Source organism: Drosophila guanche, unplaced genomic scaffold (assembly GCF_900245975.1).
Source record: "Drosophila guanche unplaced genomic scaffold, DGUA_6, whole genome shotgun sequence".
Classification (NCBI taxonomy): Eukaryota; Metazoa; Arthropoda; class Insecta; order Diptera; family Drosophilidae; genus Drosophila; species Drosophila guanche.
In genome coordinates this window covers 93,974-114,749 of record NW_022995750.1, presented here as the reverse complement: position 1 = coordinate 114,749, position 20,776 = coordinate 93,974, and the positions used below count along the sequence as shown (strand labels likewise).

Sequence of the window (20,776 nt, the reverse complement as noted above, 5' to 3'; positions counted from 1 at the left end):
TGGGGGGGGGGGGGGGGGGGGGGGGGGGGGGGCGGTGCTACGTGGGGCATACAACAATCCATCCAACCAACCATCCATCCATTCAGCCTTTCGCTGTACCGAGAAATGGGCAGCTTTTGGCTCTCTGTGTCCCAGCTGTGGTTCTGGCCCATACTCTTGCGCGTAGTTGGGCATTCATTAGACCCGCTACTCGCTACTGGCTACTGGCTACCGTCTACCGTTTATCCGTTGTTCACAGTGTGTTCTGGCCAACGTTGCGTATACGTCACATGGTCGTATGGTACGTTGCCGCGGCAGCGTGTCTGCTTAAGGCTTTAAGGCCTGAAGATGTCGGAAGCCTGCAGGCCATTCGTATCCATTTTAATCAATTTTGAGAGAGTTATTATTCATTGAAAATGTGTGGAAATGCACGAAAATTTTGCGAAAAGCTATGGAATATCTATGAATTTTGATGAAAAGTGATTTAGGGAGTGCAAATATCCAAAGATTTTCAGCGGTAGGAAATTGTCTACTTTCTAGAGATAAAATCCGAAGTTTCGAATTAAGTTTTCCCGTCTTGAATGTGGTATGAGGATGATGAGGATCCACCGAGCGGCGCCACAATTGATTTCCCGTGTTCGTCTATTTTCCGAAGGACCACAACGAGTGTCCGCTAATGGCCTCAGCGGCAAAACGAATCCAAAACCAAATCCAAGTCCACAGCCAAACCGAAACCAAAACCAAAAAAAAAAGCGAGTGGCGATTGTCTGGCGACAGCAGTCTGGCAGGAGGTAGCAGCAAGGACTCCGTCCTGCTGTCCGTTGTTTGACTGCATTGCCGCCGCATTGCCTGCACCATGAACTTGAGTTTGGGCGTCGATTTTCCCCTTGTGTTGCTGACGCAGAGAGTTGCTCCACTTGCCGTTTCCACAGGAACACGGTTGCCGTTGCTCTTTAACGAGTCCTCTGCCAAATTTACTTCAATTTTTTACTTGCGTGTCGCCGCTGATGCTGCTGTGGCACGTAGCACGTAGAGCGTGCTAAATTTTACGCACGCATTCTTCTATTCTCCCGTATCTCCATGGCTGTTCCCGTATCTCTATCTATCTGTCTTTCAGGCTCCCGCTCCCCTCCCCTGCCATCCACTTCTCTGTCGCTGGCCTTTAACTATCTCTCTTTTGGGCACAGGGTACAGAATTTGGAGGGTAGATTGGTTAGGAATGTACATGGGTTGCCTTAAGGATCTTCGGATCTTAAACAACTAAAATGCCTCCAAAATTAAGGAAATTTCAATCGAATTTCTATAAATAAATCCCATTAGAGGGTACCTTTCAGTCGACACACTCTCTCAACACACTCTCTATCCCTCCTTCGTTGTTGATTTTTTTCTCGATGAGTGCACTCCATTGGCAGTGGCCAGTGGCAGTGGCTGTGCCAGTGGCTCGCTCTCACTGGCAGTTTGCCAAAAAACTGTCAAAGCAACACGAGACAACGTGACCCACCTCTATGCCCCCGTCTGTGCTGCCACCTCTTGAAAGTCGAATATCCTGCCGCCAGGAGACAGGGACATGTGTGAATGCCGCCAGGAGGAGAGCCCATGGAAATTCTATACAAATGAAAATGCAATTCACACAAATGGACTTTTCTCTCGTTTCGCCATAAAACAGTACATGGGAGAGGGGCTTTGCAATGGGGTTGGGGTTGTAGTGTCACCGGACAAAAAAAATCTGTGAAAAACGTGGACAAGCGGCAAAGATTGAATTAGTTTGTTGGATTCGTTTTTTTGTAGAGTAGAAAACACAAAAGGAGGACGGCAAGGGGTTGGATCATAGGGAGGGAAGAGTATAAATGATTTTCGGGTGTCCATTTCTCCATTCTGTTTGCATAGAGGCAAGGCCGGAAAGGCTCTCCTCTCCTCTCGGCTCTGCCCTGCTCCTCTTGTGTCAAATGCATTTATTGATTTACTCCATAAATCTTTTGTGTTCAATGGTTTTGAAAATCGAAAAACGAATAAAATGCTGGCTGAAAAACAAGAAACGGCCGTCAAATCTGTCTCTATCGGTGGAATCCAATTGGAAGACATGCAACATGCAGCAGCAGTCTCTGCACCATCTATTGTTTATCGCTGCCGATTTCGTTCTATTTTTTGTTCGACTCTTAATTGAAAATGTGAAAATGGATCGCCATCAAGTGGTGCGCGAGATGTGTGGAAATGTTGTGTGAAGAGGCTGAGGATTTTCAGTTGAGTTTAATTTAAATTTTGTATTTCCATTGATTTGAAGTGCTTAGCAGGGTTTTACGGAAAAGGGAAATGGAAATCGGGTGCGAAACGGTTTAAATCGGTGGGAACAATGCAGGGGGACTTTTATATAAATTGTAAATGGGTCTACGGGATCTTCTATGATATCACTTAATTTCTGAAGAAGATCTCAACTCTAACGAGGCGGCTGTAAAGTAAAGTGTTTAATTGTTGCATGGCCACAATCGCCACAACACGAAGATGGCGCCCAGTTCCCCCACTCTCCACTCTGCCCCATGAGGCAAATAGTTTTCGAATAGAATTGAGTTGGAGCAGAACCACAGCAGAAGGAGTAGCAGAAACAAAAACAGAAACAGAATTGCTAACAATGCAAATAGCCGCTGCCAAAACCAGAACGAGATTGAGAGGGACTTGACCTATGATTCAACTATCTGCCTCTGATCCTGCCCCAAATGATGCATACGAGTGGCACACTCTTAGTTTTGCCTGCTGTTTTCCCTGTGTGTTCGTCCAGTCAACACTTTGTTATTAAGACTCGTTTCCATATTCATGAATCCCCCCCCGCCCACAAAGAAATGGAATGGGATACGTACCGAATGATTTTGAATAATGATTAGACGATGAATTCGATTGGCCATAGAAGACAAACAGAAGGAGGAGCAGAATGTGGAGCACTCGGAGGCAAGATGCATTTTCATAAATATTCAAAATGCATTTTGAGTTTCATGTGTGTGTGTGTGTGTGTGTGTGTTCATACTTCTCCCCCCTGTGTGACATTGATGCTGATGCTGGCTTCTGCCTGGCTGTTGCTTGATGCCAGCCCCATGTGTGTTTGGTGTGTCCGAAAAATACCAGAGATAATGCCTGTTGTGTGAATTCATTGCCCGCACAAAACAACCATAACAACCTGAACAGAGTCTTTGGACTAAAAAGTATCCTTTAATTTTGGGAATCTACCAGACGTTTCTTCCTGCTCCTGAGAGCTATGCAGCTTCCCCAATGCACACAAATTTTACAGGGCATCCATGCCGTCCGGCCAGGACTCTATCTCTCTCTCTCTCTCTCTGGTGATGACCATGACTGATGTGCTGTTGAAAATGTATTTATTAAATTCAGGCACTGCCCACACACTCGCCACTCGACACACTCGAGCAGAAGTACTGCTGCAGTCCTTGGCTTATGCTGAAGTTTCTGCGTGTGGACACGGACAGGGACTGGATGGATGGACAGGGACGGATTCCATTTCTAGGAGACTCACTCGTATAGTTCTTTGCTTATATCTTGATTTATTTATTTGCTTACTAAAACAACAACTGATGTGAATGGCACAGAGGCAGTGGCAGGGGGGGGGGGGGGGGGGGGGGGGGGAGGATAGCTTTTGTGGGGCAGTGGCAGCATCAGCATCAAGTCATCAATTAGGCCCTAAAGTAAGCCAGCAACAACAGTTGTCAATTAAATTCGAATGGCAGGCAAATTGTGAGCTCTATATCTGGGTTTCTTCTCCGTGCTATTCGGTTCTGGGCCCCTGGCCGTTAGCCCAACGACTAATTGGGTCTTTAAAAGCGGCTAAAACCGAAGACACGAAGCGTGGAGCAGAGAAGTGGAGTGGAGTGGAGCGGAGTGGGGGAGAGGGGAATGAACTTTTGGCAGAAGATTTCCATTAATTTCTTTGAGCAAACGGTAGAGCAGGGGGGTGGGGAAGGTAGGGGCAGCAGTCTTCACCTTTATCTCAGCATCTCAATCCGCAATACCCAGATCCCCCCTTATCCCCGAATCCGCACGAAAAATGTTAAAAAATTACAGGGCAAAGTAGAATCCTTCTGTTAAGCATATTGACCTACGGCCAAGTGGAACGTGTCGTCGACTGTCGACTGTTCACGAGTACAGCTAGTTAGAGCGAGAGGGCGAAGTCTCTCTTTGTGGCTGCCTCTTCGCCAAACCCTTTGACGAGTGCTTCAGACACCACCACCCCGAATGAAAAAAACCAGAAAAAGAAAGGAGTAAAAACATAGCAAACACAAATGAACAGTTAGCCAATGTCATTAGCATTCGTTCGAGTTTTGGCACTCTGGCGGAGGGGCGACCCTCTCCCCTCTGCTCACCGACTTTTGCTCTTCCATGTGTTTGCGTCTGTCTCCAGTGTGGTGTTGTTGTTGTTGTTGTTGTTGCTGTCTTTCACCATCATCCTGTGGGTCGGGTCACACGCATATGCATGAGAATGGCTGAATGGAGTCTGATGGAATGAAGGTGGAAGGAGCAGAGCGAGGGGCAGGGATTGTGGAAGTGTTTTGGTGTGTGGCGGCGACAGTCTGCACTCATTGGTCTGGTCTGGTCTCCTCACTCCTGGTCGGTCCTCACTGTCCTGTCCCACTGTCGACGCGACGGAAGAGACCTTTTCTGTTGACTTTTCCACTTTGACGAAATTAAATCTGCAATGCAAAAATGATGATGGACATGGGGCACATGGCTTGACTGGCATTGGCGTCTGTTGCGCTCGAATGGTAATTGAGAATATCAGCGGGAAGGAGCGAGGGAGAAAAAGTAGAGACACATTTTACACAGTTGACAAGAGATTCTGAAATCTTTAGAGTTTGCTGACTCTTCCCCATGGAAATGTATTGTAGTTTTGGATCTTTTTTCTTTAAAACCCCCAAAGGGGTATCGGTCTTGATTTAACCTCTGCCTGAAAATATTTTTTTCCTTTTTTTTTCTCTCTCTCTCTCTTAATATTTACAATCTGTTTGTTTAAACAATAAGTAAATTGTATAATTAATATTAAATTAACAGAAATATCAGTTTCCCAATGAGCCCTGCTATTATATATAACATCTTTTCAGTTTGCTGGATTTATCTATCGGGGAGGTCGAGAATGTGGTATCTTTTCAGTCTTCTTACTGTTAAGCTATTGTCTAATAGACTTAAGGCTAAATTATTTTCATGGTTGTGGAGTCTGTCGATGTATTTCTTACTAGTTTTCTTTATTTATTCTTTAATGGTTGGAATATTAAGATCTTTGTGGATATTTGCATTAGATATGTAAAACGGAGCATTGACAATGTGTGTAAAGTGAATTTCTTGATCATTCATTGTTTTTTCTGGTTCAGATTTCATTTACAGTCTTTGCTATTTCTGCCAGTCACATGAAAGTATGAGCAGATTTCCTTTTGGCCCTGCGGCAGAACACAAAACCAAATCATAAATGTGTACATAAGTGCAGCATATAATGCGGACTGAACATGGAATCAACTTTCATGTATCCCTGACTCCGTGTGTGTCCTTTGCCCTTTTGCTTGCAGCTCATTCTCAGCTCTTGGACTAATGCGAAATGCTCAGCAGTTAAGTCCAAGTCCATCATGAGCAGAGGCAGATGAAGCGGAATCGGCAGCAGCATCGGCTGCAAGGTATAAAACATATAAGGAGAGGCACATATGCACAATTAGAATGCATTCGGCGTGTGCAAGAGCCATAGTCTTGGGTGTGTCCCGTACCTGCTAAGCACTGTACCTTGTGCTGGGCAGCAGCAGTAGCAGCAGTGGGCAGCAGGAGGGACCAGGAGAGAGAGTACATCGGGGGAACAACTGAAATGGCTTAAGAGTGAAACACTTTAGTAATTGGTAGCTTATTTCCATCAGCAGCAGCAGCAGGCGGAGAGAGAGGGAGACAGGACACAGCATAGATAGATATAGAGGCAGAGATAGGGAGAGAGGAAAGAAAGGAAAGTCAAGGAAATTAAATGAAGGAACAGAGCAAGAGCCAAAGCCAAAGCCAAAGCTGAAGCTAACGGCATGACGACTATGCACAAAAGCAAGCGACACGACGACTGGCACAAGCTTAATGTGGAAACGTCGCACAAATGAAACAAATGTAAAAAGTGATAGCAATTTGTTTGGGGGGGGGGGGGGGGTGTACGAGGAAAAAAGTAGCAGAACTTTAATGTGTATATGTATGTACATACGTATGTATGTGTGCGGATAGTCAAACTTGAAGAGAATCTACATATCTCTCTTTTGTTATCTCTCCCACTCTCTTCACCTGTCCGCCACTCGTGTGTGTGCGCCCTCGAGACCAGCAAAAAAGAAGAGCAGCAGCAGCAGCAGCAGCAGACAGAAAAAATTGACGGCTTCTCTTCTACTTTGACATAATTAAACGCATTTGAAAGATGAAGATATCGTCCTTGTCGTAAATAAGAGGAACAAGGCGAGGGAACAACCAGCAAGATGAAGATGAAGATGTTGGCTGGTGACAGGCAGGGACGCGACCCACCTCATCTTATAGTCTTCGGTTCCGTTTCCGTTCCCCCCTCTCGCTGCCTGTCATGGCTACGATGTGTATGGGCAAAAGGTGTGGCCATGTTGCCACCTACGCTTTACCTTCCAGTCTCCCAATTTCTTCCTCTTCATTGATGATGAAGCTGATTATGTGAGGGCTCTCCTCTCCTCTCTGCTACATGGTGGCTCTTCTTCTGCATCATCTTACACTTTTGCAGCTTCTTCTTCTATATCTTCATCCTAAATTTTTTGTTGCCTTCTGGACCGATGATGAAGATGAAGTGCGCGCCGTGGTTTATCAATATTACACTGAGCGAAAAGTGGGACATTTCAGAGTTACACTTCTCTTCGAAATTAAACAGAAAGGATAGGCTGTGGATAAGCTAGCCTTCTACCAATTTTCATAGATACTTCTAAGAGATCTGCAGGAAATTTCTCTCAGCGCACACCTGCAATAGATGTAGCACCAGTAAGCAGCAGGCAGCAGCCATCCACTAGCATCTCCTCACCTCAAGTTGAAAAGATTTGTGCGGCATTTGAGGCATTTCATTTGAGTTATTTAGCAGGTCCGTCACCTCCATCTTCAGCATCTCCTCTGGCCCTAGATGTTTCCTTATGTTGTTGCTTTGTTGTTTCTGGACATTTAATGGGATCAATTTCTCTTGTTTAAGGTGCGAACGCATCAGCAGTGCCATCATGCCTCGCTTCCGTTCTCTCTCTGGTGGATGGACGTTCTGCTGCTGCTGCTGCTGCTGTGGCATTCATAAATTATGCAGACATTTAGCAGGCAAGACCACGAGCCGCACATTACGTATACGCCCAGCGCTGCGCGTGGGGGCCCCGATGGCCCGTCTGTGTTGATAATTATACCCTCCCACATCTTGGATATTATGATTTTGATTAGATTTACGATTTATTTGTGTGCCAATTGGAAATTTTACTTTAAATGGAAACGTGATGTGATGACTTCATAATGCAGAAAACATCTTTCGATCTAGAGAGATCATCTTTCCATCTGAACTAATCATGGCACCTCCAGTAACAGAAGTATTTTCCTTGAAATTGTTGTATGTACAAAAGTGAAAGTGTATCTATCGCTTCGGGTTCACCTTTGCCTCGATAGTCTTTTTTAAGATCTGTTGTTCGTTTATCCTCTCCGAATGTGTGTGGGGAGGGATGTGTGGCTGTTGTTCTTGTTTGTCAACATGGCTCTCTCGCTCGGGGTGTTGGCAGTGGCATCAGTTGTGTCTCTCTCCCTCTCTCTCTCTCTTTGGCTCTATCTCGTGTGTTGTTCTTATTTTTTTTATATCTCTCTGCACAGCCTGCGGCAATGTTGATAACTCTGATGACGTTGATGAAAAACTTTTGATTGATGTGGTGGCAAAAACTTCATGTTTGTCATTAGGCGCCGCACAACTAGAGCAAGCTGGAAGGGCAGCAGCGCAGGGGCAGTGCAGGGAAAGGGAAATGGAAAGAGGTTTCCCTAGATAGCAGGGAGGGAAAGAAAGTTTTCGGCATAACAAACGACTGTCGAGGAAAAGTTCTAGGCGGTGCGATGCGATGCTTGTGGCGGCACTTGAAGCGCTTGAGAGGCTAAAGTTGTGTTTATTAATTAATTGAGGGCCTCTTGCATATGAGTTGCCAGAGTTGCCCCACCATCTGGCACCAGAGTTGACAATCAGCGTGAAAGAACAAGCGTGAAATTGTGATTGAAATGTAAATTATGTGATGGCGAGAGCTTTAAACGATTTTCAATGAGATTTTTGGTATGGAAAATTATCAAACAAAAATAAAGATAATACTAAAATTCAGTTGAAGTCCTAAATTGTTTCTCCTGTAAGCGTATCCTTTTCGTATCATTTTTAGTTGAAGTTAAATTGAAAAAAAGGGAAAAAACAATTACATTTTCCCCATTTAGCGGATAACCTTGGCAACCCTATACAAAAATGCACTGTTCCACCTGCTGCAGTTCTTTCATCTGTGACTGTGGTTGTACCTCCTGTTGGGGCTGTGAGTCCTGTACCCGTACCGGCACCTGCACCTGTAGCTGTACTTACATTTACCCACAGTCCTGCTCCTCTGTCTCCCCACCTCTGCATGTGTCGCCTTCGGGGTTTTCACGGAGTTGTTGGCTATTCATTACGGCGTGTTTCTGCCTCCACTGCCTAGTTGCAAGTTGCAAGTGCTTTTGCTTTTGCTTCAAGTTGCAAGGCAACACCACAATGCCACACACATACACATGTTCACACCCACACCCACACCCAGACACTTTTGCAACTTCGTTGTAGTTTTTTTCGCTCTCTTTCTCTCTCTCTCTCCCTCTTCGCTGGGCGCTTTTTAAACTTTTCTCGTTATTTTTGCACATTCGCTTGGGTTTTATGGCCACTGGAAACACTAATTACCTTGTTTTTCGGAGAATTAACTTTTCGATTACCGTTGCTACGATGTTTGTTACTACTCCCAGAGAGAGAGAGAGAGAGAGAAGAAGAGAGAGCGAGAGCGAGAAGGATAAGGGGGAAACTTACAAGTGCAGTTTGGCAGAAAAATAAATGCAAGCAATCAATGTGTGCCAGCCAGCCAGCGAGAAGAAGAAGGATGTGGGGAAGGGCAAAACACTTCTTGTAAACATCTTAAAAAATTACAAAAATATGGTAAAAATGCAAGAAATAATGGCCATCCCTTTTAACGACACCACTCCCTCGCGCACTTTTTGTTGTGGTGTGGCTAGCGGTGGGGGCTAGGGTTGAATTGAGGTCAGCCTCCGCCTGGTTAAAGTGCAGCAGTTTTTTTTTTGCTAAAGAGAGCTTTTAGCGGATGTTGTTGCTCATATTCGTGATTACTTACGGTACACATTTACATACATTCATACTATGTATGTGTGTGTGTATGTGTAATGACAGCCACCTCGCACTCCCTTCTTCTCGAGTGGAGCTTAAATACTTTGATTGTTGCCACAGCTGCAGCAGGGTGGGGATTTTCCCCTCGGGCAGGAGCTGCTCCTTAGAGTGTTTTCATTAAGTTTTCGACTTTGAAGAGCGAGTTTATGCTTTATGATTGGGAGGGAGGTTGCTGAAGAGGGGCTGAAGCTACTCTCAAATGAGTTTGTTATCCAATCCAAGTTAATCTTTTAGTCATTGAGCAGAAAAGCGTCTTAATTTTCGTTACATCAGTTAAATGGAAAAAACTCTTCCCTTTAAAATGTTTTTCCTTGTGAAAGTTGAAAGTTTTCCAAAGCTTTAAACTACTTTTTGTGATGCACAACTTTAACTTAGTAGGGGGGGAGTGAAACTTGGTTCTTGTGAAAATTCACTTATGTAACTAATGATTACTTTTCTGCTTTCTTTCTTTCAGAACAAGTTGAACTAATGAGAGGAGGAGTAAAAGGTAAGAAATTATCATTAAATAAAGTTTTTATGAGTAAAACCCTCCTATTAAATGAGTGATTGAAGGGGAATATTCCGCGAATGATGCATTTAAAATATCCAAAACGGCAGAGATGAGTGACAAAAGCGAAGGGTAATCAAGCAGCGAAGGTTGAAAGAGAGGGAGAAGCAGGGTCAGTTCGGATTAAAAGACTTCGCAAGAGAAGGGTAGAGGCATGAAGTAACTATAAGGAGGTCTCGTCGGCAAAAATAAGAAATTCGTGCGAGTGAAAAGTGCGAGTGAAAATGCTCTCGGTGATTAACCCTTTGAAGGCAACCAACCTTCCGCGTCGACAAGCAAACGAGCACTGACAGTAAGAAAAAGGGGCTAGTAACTCTGGCACCGACGAGACCTCCTTATAGTTACTTCATGGGTAGAGGGCATTCCGATTTCGAAAAGGAGTGGAAGCGAAAGAGGAAGACTAAGAGAAATAGGGACAAACATTGCTGGTGGAAGCTCTCTTTCCTTTCAAGAGAATGCAAGAGCGAGAGCTTATGGCTCGCTCTCTTCTCTCTGGTGTTCTCTTCGCTGCGGCTTCTGTCGATCCTACGCTCTTTTTGACGATATTTGCCTGTTCTTGAGTGCAGCTGCAGTCCAATGCTCTTGGCATTGATTATTACTTCTTTCCACACTCCTGCGGCATTTATTTAGCAGCTGTGCAAATTCCATCTCGTTTTGGGATTTACTTTAAGTACGCTTTCAGCTTTTAACTTTCTGGCTCACATTTCCGCTGCTTCAATCCCAAGCTGTCAACACAATGCGCTCTCCCTATCTCTCTCTCTCCCCTCCGCTGTACTTTCGCCCACCCCCTCAATCTGTGTTCAGAGTGGGAACATCTTCATGGAGTTAATTACAAGGAAATGTTGCAGTGATTTTTGCTTCAGCAAACAGCCCGACCAGCCCCCATAATGGGGCGGATCTGTTTCTGGGAGTTGAATATTTCTTTCTGCATTTTCTTTTTCTGCCTTTCCTTTTGGTCATTTTCAAATGTAATTACATTTCATTTTTCTCGCTACGCTCTCTGTCTCTGTCCTTCACTCCTGTCTTGCTGGATGTCTTCGTCCTTCGTCCTTGGGTGGATAGAGTCGGTCATTATCCGGGACTGTCCATAACATTTTGTTGCACAGTCGTCGCTAATCTTGCTGGACAAGCTCCTCCCACTCCCACTCTTCCTTCGTCTTCGGCTTCTAAACTCCCCCACACCCGTTATCCTGCCTCCTTGTGTATTCCTGCACCACCCACTGTGTATCCCGGCCACTGATGGCTGGCCGTGTCCTCTCCTGTTCCTTGGGTACTGTTTAAATGTCAGTTAAAATCCCATAAATTCTCCTTAAAGGACTTCAGTCTGCCGCAATTTTGTTTGCCAGCCAACCAGCCCCTGATGTTGACCCTGGCTACTGGCTCCTGGCCAGAGAAAGCGGCAAGCGGGAATGGGGGGGTGGGGGGGGGGACAAGAAGAGTATGGCCAAGACGGATGATAGCCAGGAAGAATTGCAGCCTTGGCTAAAAGCTGAATTAACTCTCAGAAGCACAGAAAATCACACAAAAATCGTACATAAAAAAAAAACGAGAAGGGACGTGTGAGACGCTTCTTACGCGTCACAACTTTTATACGCGGCACTCAGGACTACATCTGCACCTTAGCGCTGTTTTGTCAAATTTTAAATTTTTTCTTCATCTGTCATCTACATCTACAACACTGCTCACACCAACACGCTCCTTTAGCTCGCTCCACTTCCCTAGACCCATACACTGCAGACTCGCGGTAGACGCATTGGCCGCACACAGCAGAAGCAGAGTGTGAATGAGAGAATGTGGAAAAAAACAAATATAAGCTGCGGGACAGTGTTGGTTTAGCCACTGCTAATTAATTTCTTCTTTCTGGCTATAATAATGATCCAATCGGATCCCAATTTGGTGATCTGATAGATATGGCCATTGCCTGCGGAATGGCGTTTTTAGTTTTCTTTTATCTCGAAAATTGTAGATTTGGGAGGTTTTCGCCCTTTTGCGGGGGTGGAAAAAGGCGTGACTCATTTTTTAAATACACTTGTAATAGTGTACTCATACAGAAGTATGTTTGCAAAATTTGGTGGCTCTAGCTTCTATAGTCTCTGAGTACTAGGCGCTCATCAGTACGGACAGACGGACGGACAGACAGACATGGCTCAATCGAGTCGGCTATTGATGCTGATCAAGAATATATATACTTTATGGGGTCGGAAACGTTTCCTTCTGTGTGTTACATACTTTGTGCACAAATACAATATACCCTATTTACTCTTCGAGTAACGGGTATAACAAGAATCAAATCCATTCTAATGCCAATTATTTGTGCTATTTTGCTTATAAAAGATACGAATATTTGGCTACTCGCAAGGTATATTTAGATTATTCAAGAGTGCAGAGTATATTTGTGACTTAAATTCGAGGAACCCTTCGGTACCTTCGCGATGCCTCAGCGTTTTCTTCTTTAAACTTCTTCCGCTGCAAACTGGCAACTCTCGTGCAACTCTAAATGCAACTTGCAACTTGTGCAATTGGTTCAATAAACTCATTAAATGCTTCCAACTTTTTTCCTCTCAGTTTTCTGTGTATTTGCCTTTACTCTCCCTTGCTCTCTTTCTCTCTTTGTTCTGTTGTCCGGCAGAAAAGTTTTTCCGGTTCTGAAATGGCGGTCATTCGGTCGCCTGCGCTCCTTTTTGGCTCGTTTTCAACTTGTCGCATTATCCTTTTTATTGTCGACGACATTTGCAACGCATTATCCTTGGACGCCATTTATTTTGCTTTTTTTCTATTTGTTTGTTTGTTTGCTTGATGAGGGAGCGGAAACAAAGTCACTCTCCCTCTCCCTCTGTGTCTCGGAAGGCTTCATAACTTCGTTTGGGACTCGTTGCAGTCGCATTAGAGATTTTTGTGTGGGACTTAAAGAGTGACATTTAGGGATTTTTTTCACACACAGTTATCATAATGGAAATGGATTTCCATGGGGTTTTGTCCAAAAGGAATCGAGTGAACTATGAAATGGGTCGAGGAAATTTTTTATAATCTCAATATCCCTTTTTTCTATGGATCCGTAGCGGCTTCTAGGTTCTTCTGGCTGCACTCCATAATTTGGGGTTCGTTTTAGGTTTTCGTTGACTTATTTGCTGCCTATTTTGTGTAGCTGAAATGTCTGGCTTTCGGGCTTTTGTGCCTCGGTTTCACGACAGACAATAAATTATGAGGGCAAATTTAAGCTTGGCCACATTTTAATTTGTGGCAAGAGGCAACAACAGCAGCAGAAGTAGCATATGGAGACAGGGGGTTCCGTTTCCGCCTAACACCTTGGCCTGGTCGTGGCCCTATTTCCGGGATCTGCTTACGGATTCCTCTGCCTTCGGGTCGCAGGATGGTGACGGGATAAACCGCAGTATTTATCGTTGCCAGGGCTTGTGGCCTGAGCCTCCTTCAAAACCGAAACCAAAACTATGCTAAGGAGTATCGCAGGGAGCTGCTGCCACAGGGCTGCAGCACCGATCCTACAGAGGATGTCAATTTATTTGTTGTGCCACCAGCCGCAGCTGCCTTTCGGCCTGCTGCCTCCTACCACTCCCTACTGCCTTTTTGTGTGCTGTGTTGTGATTCTTTTCCTGTGGTTTTGCCAATTTGTCGGGTTTTTTGCCTCATACTTTTTTGTGTTTGTTTGTGGCGTTTTCCACAAAATTCTTTATCAAAACTTTGTCTGCAACAATCAACGGGTTTGGGGGTGGGTAGGGGTTGTGCATGACACACCCCACACCCCACTCTGCAACTCTGTTACACTGCCACTTTTCCACTTGCACCTACTACTCGTCTCCCGCTCTCTATATTCCGTATTGAGTTGACAATATTTTTAATAGAAGTTACTCTCTTCGGGAGAGAGGAAACTTTTCTTTTACTCCGAAAATGTTACAGTTGGCATTGTTCGGGGGTGTGCAAGGAGGGGAAAGGAATTGGTACCCTCTAGAGGAACGGGCTAGAAGGTGCGTCTCTCTGTTTGTGTTTCAATTTGTGAGCCTTTTATAGAATTATGCACTTTTGTCAGCCTTCCTTCCTTCCACCCTTGCCACTGCCACAGACTGTTCCCTGCCTTCTGTTGCCTGGAAGTTTCCCTTTTCCCTGCCTTCTGTTGCAAGAAGAAGTGAGGAACTTCCTGGAAGTTAAATTCCCTGCCTCTTCATAGAAGTTGTCCAACAATTTTTGGGAGCCAATTGAGTTGCAAGTTGTTTGCTGTTGCGTTGTCAAATGCATGCCTCAGAGTCGCCAGGGAGCCTTGAAAGGACCATCCCCAAATGTGATTAAATGCAGGAGTTTTCTCAGTATTTCTTTGGTTTTCCTGTGATTTTTTTTTACCATTTTGTTAAGTGATTTTGGGATAATTTTCAACAGGTTAAAACGCGAGTTTAAGTCCATTTAATGCTCGGATTGATGACTGTTTTATGCCCAATTCCTGTTTGTGTTTCTATGCCGAATTCCATTAATTAATAGTTACCGACTATCCCGCATTTATATTGTATGAATGTATTATATTTATTAGTTTTAATTTGTTTTGGCACAACTTTTTGGAGGGTATTCGTTAGGATTCCTCCCTGCCATTAGCAGTGGTACTTACAAACTTTTGAGATACATTTCGTAGCAGTGTCTCGCGTATCTCTTATCGCGTATATCTTTTTAATTATCTCTAATTCTGCGTGTAATTTCCCATCTAATTGGGAATGCTAATCCCAGGCAGGGGGCCAGTACTCCCAGCCACTGCTTGTCTCTGCTTCTCTGCTTCTCCGATTGCCGAGTCCGATTCCAATTTTCATTTCCATTTGCCATAAAAAACACAGTTGGAGAGGAATTTGTTTTACTCCCTCTCACTACCTCTCTCCCCCGTCTGGCGCACTTTTGCCGCCCCATTCGTTTGCACTTTGCTCCACCATTTGGCAGTCCATAAACAGTGTCCCCTCGCACCATACCCCCTCTATAGCCACATTAATTTCCGTCTAAAGCCCTGAGGGGTGGAGGTCTGCAAGCCAGCTCTGGTTCTGCTTCTTGGTGGAATCATGGAGAGCTGGGTGGAAATTAATGCGAAATGTTTCACTCGTTTTCATCATTAAAATTGTCTGTCAATTAAACAACAAGATGGTTTACCAGGCAGTAACATTCTCATTCTTATAGATATCCTTTGAGGCTATTCAGGTTGTACATATGTGGATGAGGTGTGGGTTGATTCTGTTGGCTGTCTTCCACATATGTGGATGAGGTGTGGGTTGATTCTGTTGGCTGTCTTCAAATTGAAGAATGGAAGGGGAGGCCATTCGCAAGCGACAATAAAATGGTGGTAACACCTGCCTTTCACTTGGCAACGCTGCAGGATGCGGCCTTGTGTGCCTTGTGGCAATTTGTAGTCCTTCGCATTCAACATTTTTATTGCAACAAAAAAGAAACGTGAGGAGAAACGAACGAGGAAAAGGAAAAGAGGCACTGCCAGGAGAATGGTGTTTCCGAGTGGGTAGGGGAGGTGTGTAATAAAGCTGCGATGATATACGCACATCAATAACGTTTATATGTACGATATATGGTAGGTACAGTACTCTCTATATATAAGACGATTTATTCCAGCTATTGCCTCTGGCAGAGTCAAAGGGTCTGGCGGATACTGCAGTGCCCCGTCCACCTCCTTTTGGCTACAGCGATGTTTATGGTAATGGTATCCTTTTGGTATTGCTTTCTGCCACAATGCCATTGTCCATGATAAATGGGAATAAGAAAGAAAGTAAGAACGAAATAAAAGAAAGAGTAGGAGAGGGGATAAGTATCGGAAGATGCTGAAAGTATTGAAATTTAATTTTCGGTTTGTTTTTCTAATTTATTTGCATACCCGGTACTCGAAGAGTAATTAGGGTATATTGATACAGCCATGTCTGTCCGTCTGTCCGTATATCCGTCCGTCCGTCCGTCCGTCCGTACGTCCGTCCGTCCGTCCTGTTGAGCGCCTGGGTCTCAGAGACTATACGAGTTAGAGCCACCACATTTTGCCTCCAATTTGCCCAGCCCCCTTCCGCCCCCACACTCCCACAGCTCTACATGTAGATGTAGAAAAAATTAAAAAAAAATAAAATTTTGAAAAAAACTACAACGTACAGATGTACCACTGAGTACCGGGTATAAAAGTGACGCGTAGAAAGCGTCTTTCAAGCCCCTTCTCGTTATTAATATTTTTGGTCATTTTTGAGGTGCAACTGCCCACCAGGGCGCTCTTCATTCTGCATCACATGTCTTCTACTCTGTTTTCTGTCTCTTTTTTTGCCCATCTCCCATTTTCTCCTATTTCTTCTTAGCCTCTTCACCTATGTACATACATATGTCCGCACCTCTGCCTTTTCCTCCCTTCTTATGGTCTCTATCCCTCTATTGACCATAAAATCCTGGCCAAAAAACTATTATCCGTTAAGACTTAAGTAAGCTGATCATAAAAGCATAAACCAAAATCAAGTAAAATCAAATAATATTCATCTCAAGGGAGAAGCCAATAAAAGAAGAATAGAGAGAATATTCATAGTGCCTGCCCGTCCCCTGCCTCAGCTCCTTCCAACTATCTCTTTAGTGCCGAGGATTGAGCTTAATGCATTATGAGCTTTTTGGCCTTTTGTGTGTGAGTTCCCATCGCCAGGAGCAGGCAGGAGCCGCTTTTCCACTTGAGTTGTGTCAATCCCCTGCTAAGACTCTGTTGCCACAATCACAAGTTCATTGGCCACACTACTGCCACACATGCCTGAAAGATAGAGAGGAAAGAGAGATGGCTGCACGATTAATCGAGAGATAGAAAGAGAGGGACGAGCGCCTGCAGTGAGGGGCAAAAGAAAGAGAAGATGGACTTATGGCTGAAGTATCCATAAAAGTCATTAGACTTAAAGTTTTAACAGTGTCGTAGGGCAGGACAAAAGGGAAAGGGGAAAGGAAGGACAAAGGACAGCCTTGAGGTTAACCTGAAGAGTGAATTTTGGGACCCCGAAAAAAAAATTCCCAGAAGCCACGAACTTCGGTTTACAGCCATTTTTATTGTTTGCGTAAAGGGGTAAAAAAGGCAAGCCAAGAAGGCAAAGGAAAGGAGAAGTTCCCTTAGGATTCTAGTGACAGGACATATGGGGAAAGAGAAGGAGGGCAGGAGAGCAGGAGGCCATGTGAGGAGCAGCAACTCAATAAATCAATATTTGAGTGTGTCTATAATGCTACTTCTTCAAAAAGGGGGGGGGGGGGAGGAGTGGGAGTCTTTCCCTCTGGCAGTAAATGCAATTGTCTTTGAAGAGCGGAAGGTCGAAGTGGATGAATGTCCTGAGAGCATGAGGAGCCTGTCTGAGCCGCTGACATTTAAGGAAATGACAGATAAATTTGCTTTTAAAGCGCTTTAAGTGTCCCCAGCGTTGAGTGAAAAGAACACAAGGATTCTCCACAGTGGGAGGGAGGGAGGTAGGTAGGCGTTGTGTGATGGTCCACAAAATCCGGAAGAGGACGTAACGCGCTCCAGCCTGCCTGCCCTTTCGATGTGTGTGCGTGTCAGGAGGAGATGATTATTGCAGGAGGCGGAGGAGGAGATGTTGTTTATGCCACACATCCATGGAACAGGCGGCGGAGGCGGAGTGTTTCAACTCATAAAATATTTCAATATTGTAACCGATTTTTACGCCCTCCGTGGCCGTTGCCCCTCCTAAATGCACTTTTCCTCGATTTGTTTGGATTTTCAGGGAATATTTTATAATCTTCTGCTCTTTTTTTTTGGTCGAAGGTTTTGTCAATTTGTCTTTGTTTTTGGGATGACAATTTCTTTCTTTTTGTATTTTGTGATGCTTTTTGGTCACTATTTACGTATTTGTTGTCGAGTTTTTGTCTGGTTTTATATTGTTTCTGCATTGTTTTTGCTTTACTTTGTATTTGTTTTTGATCAATGTGTCAACATCAAGCAAGATGTATGCATGCAGTCGATAAATAAAATAAATAGGGGCTTAAAGTGCAGAACCACTCAGCCAATGTTGTGCTTAAATTAACAACAACAACAAAAACCAAGAGCAACAAATGAAAAAATTATGAAAAAACTGCGAAAAACCAGCTGAAAAATACATAAAATCTATTAAAAAATCATGTGAAATCATGCTTAAAAAAATATAGTACATAAAATAGGGATACAGGGGATACCAGGGGATATACTATAGATTCAAGGTATTTGTTTTACTTTGATTTTTGTTTGATGCTCAAACTGTTGCCACTGCTAGTGTCTGTCTGTTGCAAGTGCCTCTCCCTCGCCCTATTATGTATGCAACAAATAATGTGGTTCTCTCTTGTGTGGCTGTGTGAGTGTGTGTGTTTTTATTCTGGTTTGCAACATTTACATTTGCATTAAATTTCAATTCGCATGGGGAGTTGTTACCACATGCCCTGCCCCTCTTGGAATGGGTGAATTTATAACTAAATCCCTGGCACAAGCAGCTCAAATCCAATGGCATTTGGCCATGTTTACTCATCATTCCGCCCCACCCCACACCCCAAAGAGTGGGCAGTGGAAACCATGCCGTCTGCGGCCATATGTTGTTCTGTATTGTTCAGAGCCAAAGGGAGGCTGAGAGAGAGTGGCTGCAAATCCGCCGTAATTTGAATAGGACTACAAGCGGCGGAATGAAATTCGATTCAGATACAGCTACAGATTCGTGGATTCTGTGGAATCTATTTAATGGCAGCCGCGATGCGATGTGTGCTGGCGGGGGTAAAAAAAAGGGGCAAAGTTAGAAAATGATTACCCAGAAGAAGGGAATAACAGATCGAATTTGAGGGAAACGCTAGAGGGAAAGAATTTACTTTGGAAAATGCATAATTTGTGTAGAATTGTAGGAAGAGAGTGGCTAAAAGCCTGAAGCTAATGTAATTGAATTAAGAATCTTTTTCGATGTAAAGAATAAAGGAAAAAAGAATTGCTGCCCTTGAAGCAGAGCGTTCACTGTACCGTGTACCGTCTTTCGTACATTTATCAATAACTGCATTTCACATTGCAAATAAACAAACAAACAAACAATAATAACGACAAATTTCATTTTGAATTCTGATGCTATTGTTGATGTTCGATGTTCGGTTCGGTTCGGTTCGATTCGGGGTTCCCCGTATTGTTTGGTGCCGCATTTTGTATTGGGATTTTGTGGGTTTTTCCCCTCTGCCTCCATTGTTTGGCCATAATTAAGCCTCTCCCTCCCTATCTTTCCAACTGTGTTGCCCTTTGTTTTTTCCCCTCTCTGCAGCTCCTGTGCAGCTTTTGTGTGTTTGTGAGTTGATGTGAGCCTCATTTAGCTGTCATTTGAAATTCGAAATTGTTTGTATTATGTTACAAATCAATTTTTGTGTTGACTGATGGATATGGTTGCTTGTTCTTTCACTCTCTCCCTCTCTCTCTCTCTCTCTCTCTCTGCTGAGCTATGCCATGCTTCAGTGCAATTTCATTTTGACGCTACTTTTCTTTTACTTTCCTCTTACGCTTACTATTTCTTTTTAGATAAGTGCACTCTTCACGTCCTAGGATAAGGACGTGTGTCCATTTAGCTTGATTGCGAGCGTGTGTGTGTGTGTGTGTGTGTGTGTGTGTGTTTGTCTGTGTATATTTATACTGGTATAAGCAATAAGATATACTATCCTAGACGACATACACATATACATAAGTTGTAGAAGTGGTATAAGTGCGCTCCCTGCAAGCACTTCCCATCTCAAGATGTGACCAGTCTGTCCATTTCCTCACTCTCTCTAGCTTCCCTCTCTACATATGTCAATCCTCATGACTTCTTGTGCTGACCCTTTCCTCCTTCGCAGCGTAAATTTAATGTTGGGTAAACCCAGTCTCCAGGCTTCTATATCATACACCAACAACTTCTACTCATTCTCCAAAATAAAGAACTATCGCCTTACCCTCTGTTTAATATAATCTGCTCATACTTCTCGTGTTTCCTTCCCCCACTTGCACTTTTGTGACTTTGTTACCTCCTTCTCCTCCTCCATCTACCGCTTCCTGACTTCTCGTCGCCGGTTCCATCCCCGTCCCCGTCGTCTGCGCCTTCGCCTTCCTCTCTGCCTTCGACAGCAATGTCAACGTCTTCGTCATCGTCTTCTTTGGTTTCCCCTTCCTGCAATACACTGATATACGTCTCCCACCCTTCACTCTTCCCCGTTTGGGTTTTTGTTATTGTTTGTTAATATATAGTACCTACTGCTTAAAGCTTTTTTTGCAGTTGCTTTTGCTTTTGCTACTTAGTTCTCGTTTTTATTGTTGCTGTTGTTGTTTTGTTGAGTATGTATTTTGCTCACGTAATAACGATAATAACGCTTATTTCTTTCATTTCTTTCTACTTTTTCCCAAAACCACTTCCGTCACAGAGAAAGAGAGTGGGGGCGAGGGATAGCTCTCTTTCTAGTTTTTCCCCCTCTTCGTTTTATTTTTTTGGGTGCGGGGGCACATTGTTGTCGGATGCTGTTGTCGGGAGCGAAGCACTGCTTCTGAAGCTACTGCTGGCTGCTGCTGCTGTCATGTAATTCTCTTACAGCTTAGAGTACCATAATATTTATTGTGAATTTTTTTCATAGGGTATTAGGAACGCGACTTTAGGGGTATATTCGTTGGAGAGAGACGCTCCATGCATTTCACATTTCTGCATTTTTGGGACTTAGAAGAGAGCAAAATGACCTGTCTGGAATAAATCGAATATAAATAGAATACATGCATATTTATATTCGATTTATTCGTTCTGTTTAGTAAATCATGAAAACCCTCATATAATCTACTTCTTCTGTGTTTTACACCGCATCAACTA

The 20,776-nt window shown here is 43.9% G+C and overlaps 1 protein-coding gene across 2 annotated transcripts in view; it reads left to right on the top strand.

The window, feature by feature from the left end:
• The window catches only part of LOC117586507 (cadherin-87A), a 74,553-nt gene that overhangs the window by 32,942 nt on the left and 20,835 nt on the right, over window positions 1–20,776 (top strand). For both annotated transcript variants that reach the window (XM_034276634.1, XM_034276635.1), the window contains exon 2: window positions 9,858–9,890. In XM_034276634.1, coding sequence (XP_034132525.1) covers window positions 9,858–9,890 — 33 coding nt within the window. The remainder of the gene's footprint in view (window positions 1–9,857; window positions 9,891–20,776) is intronic.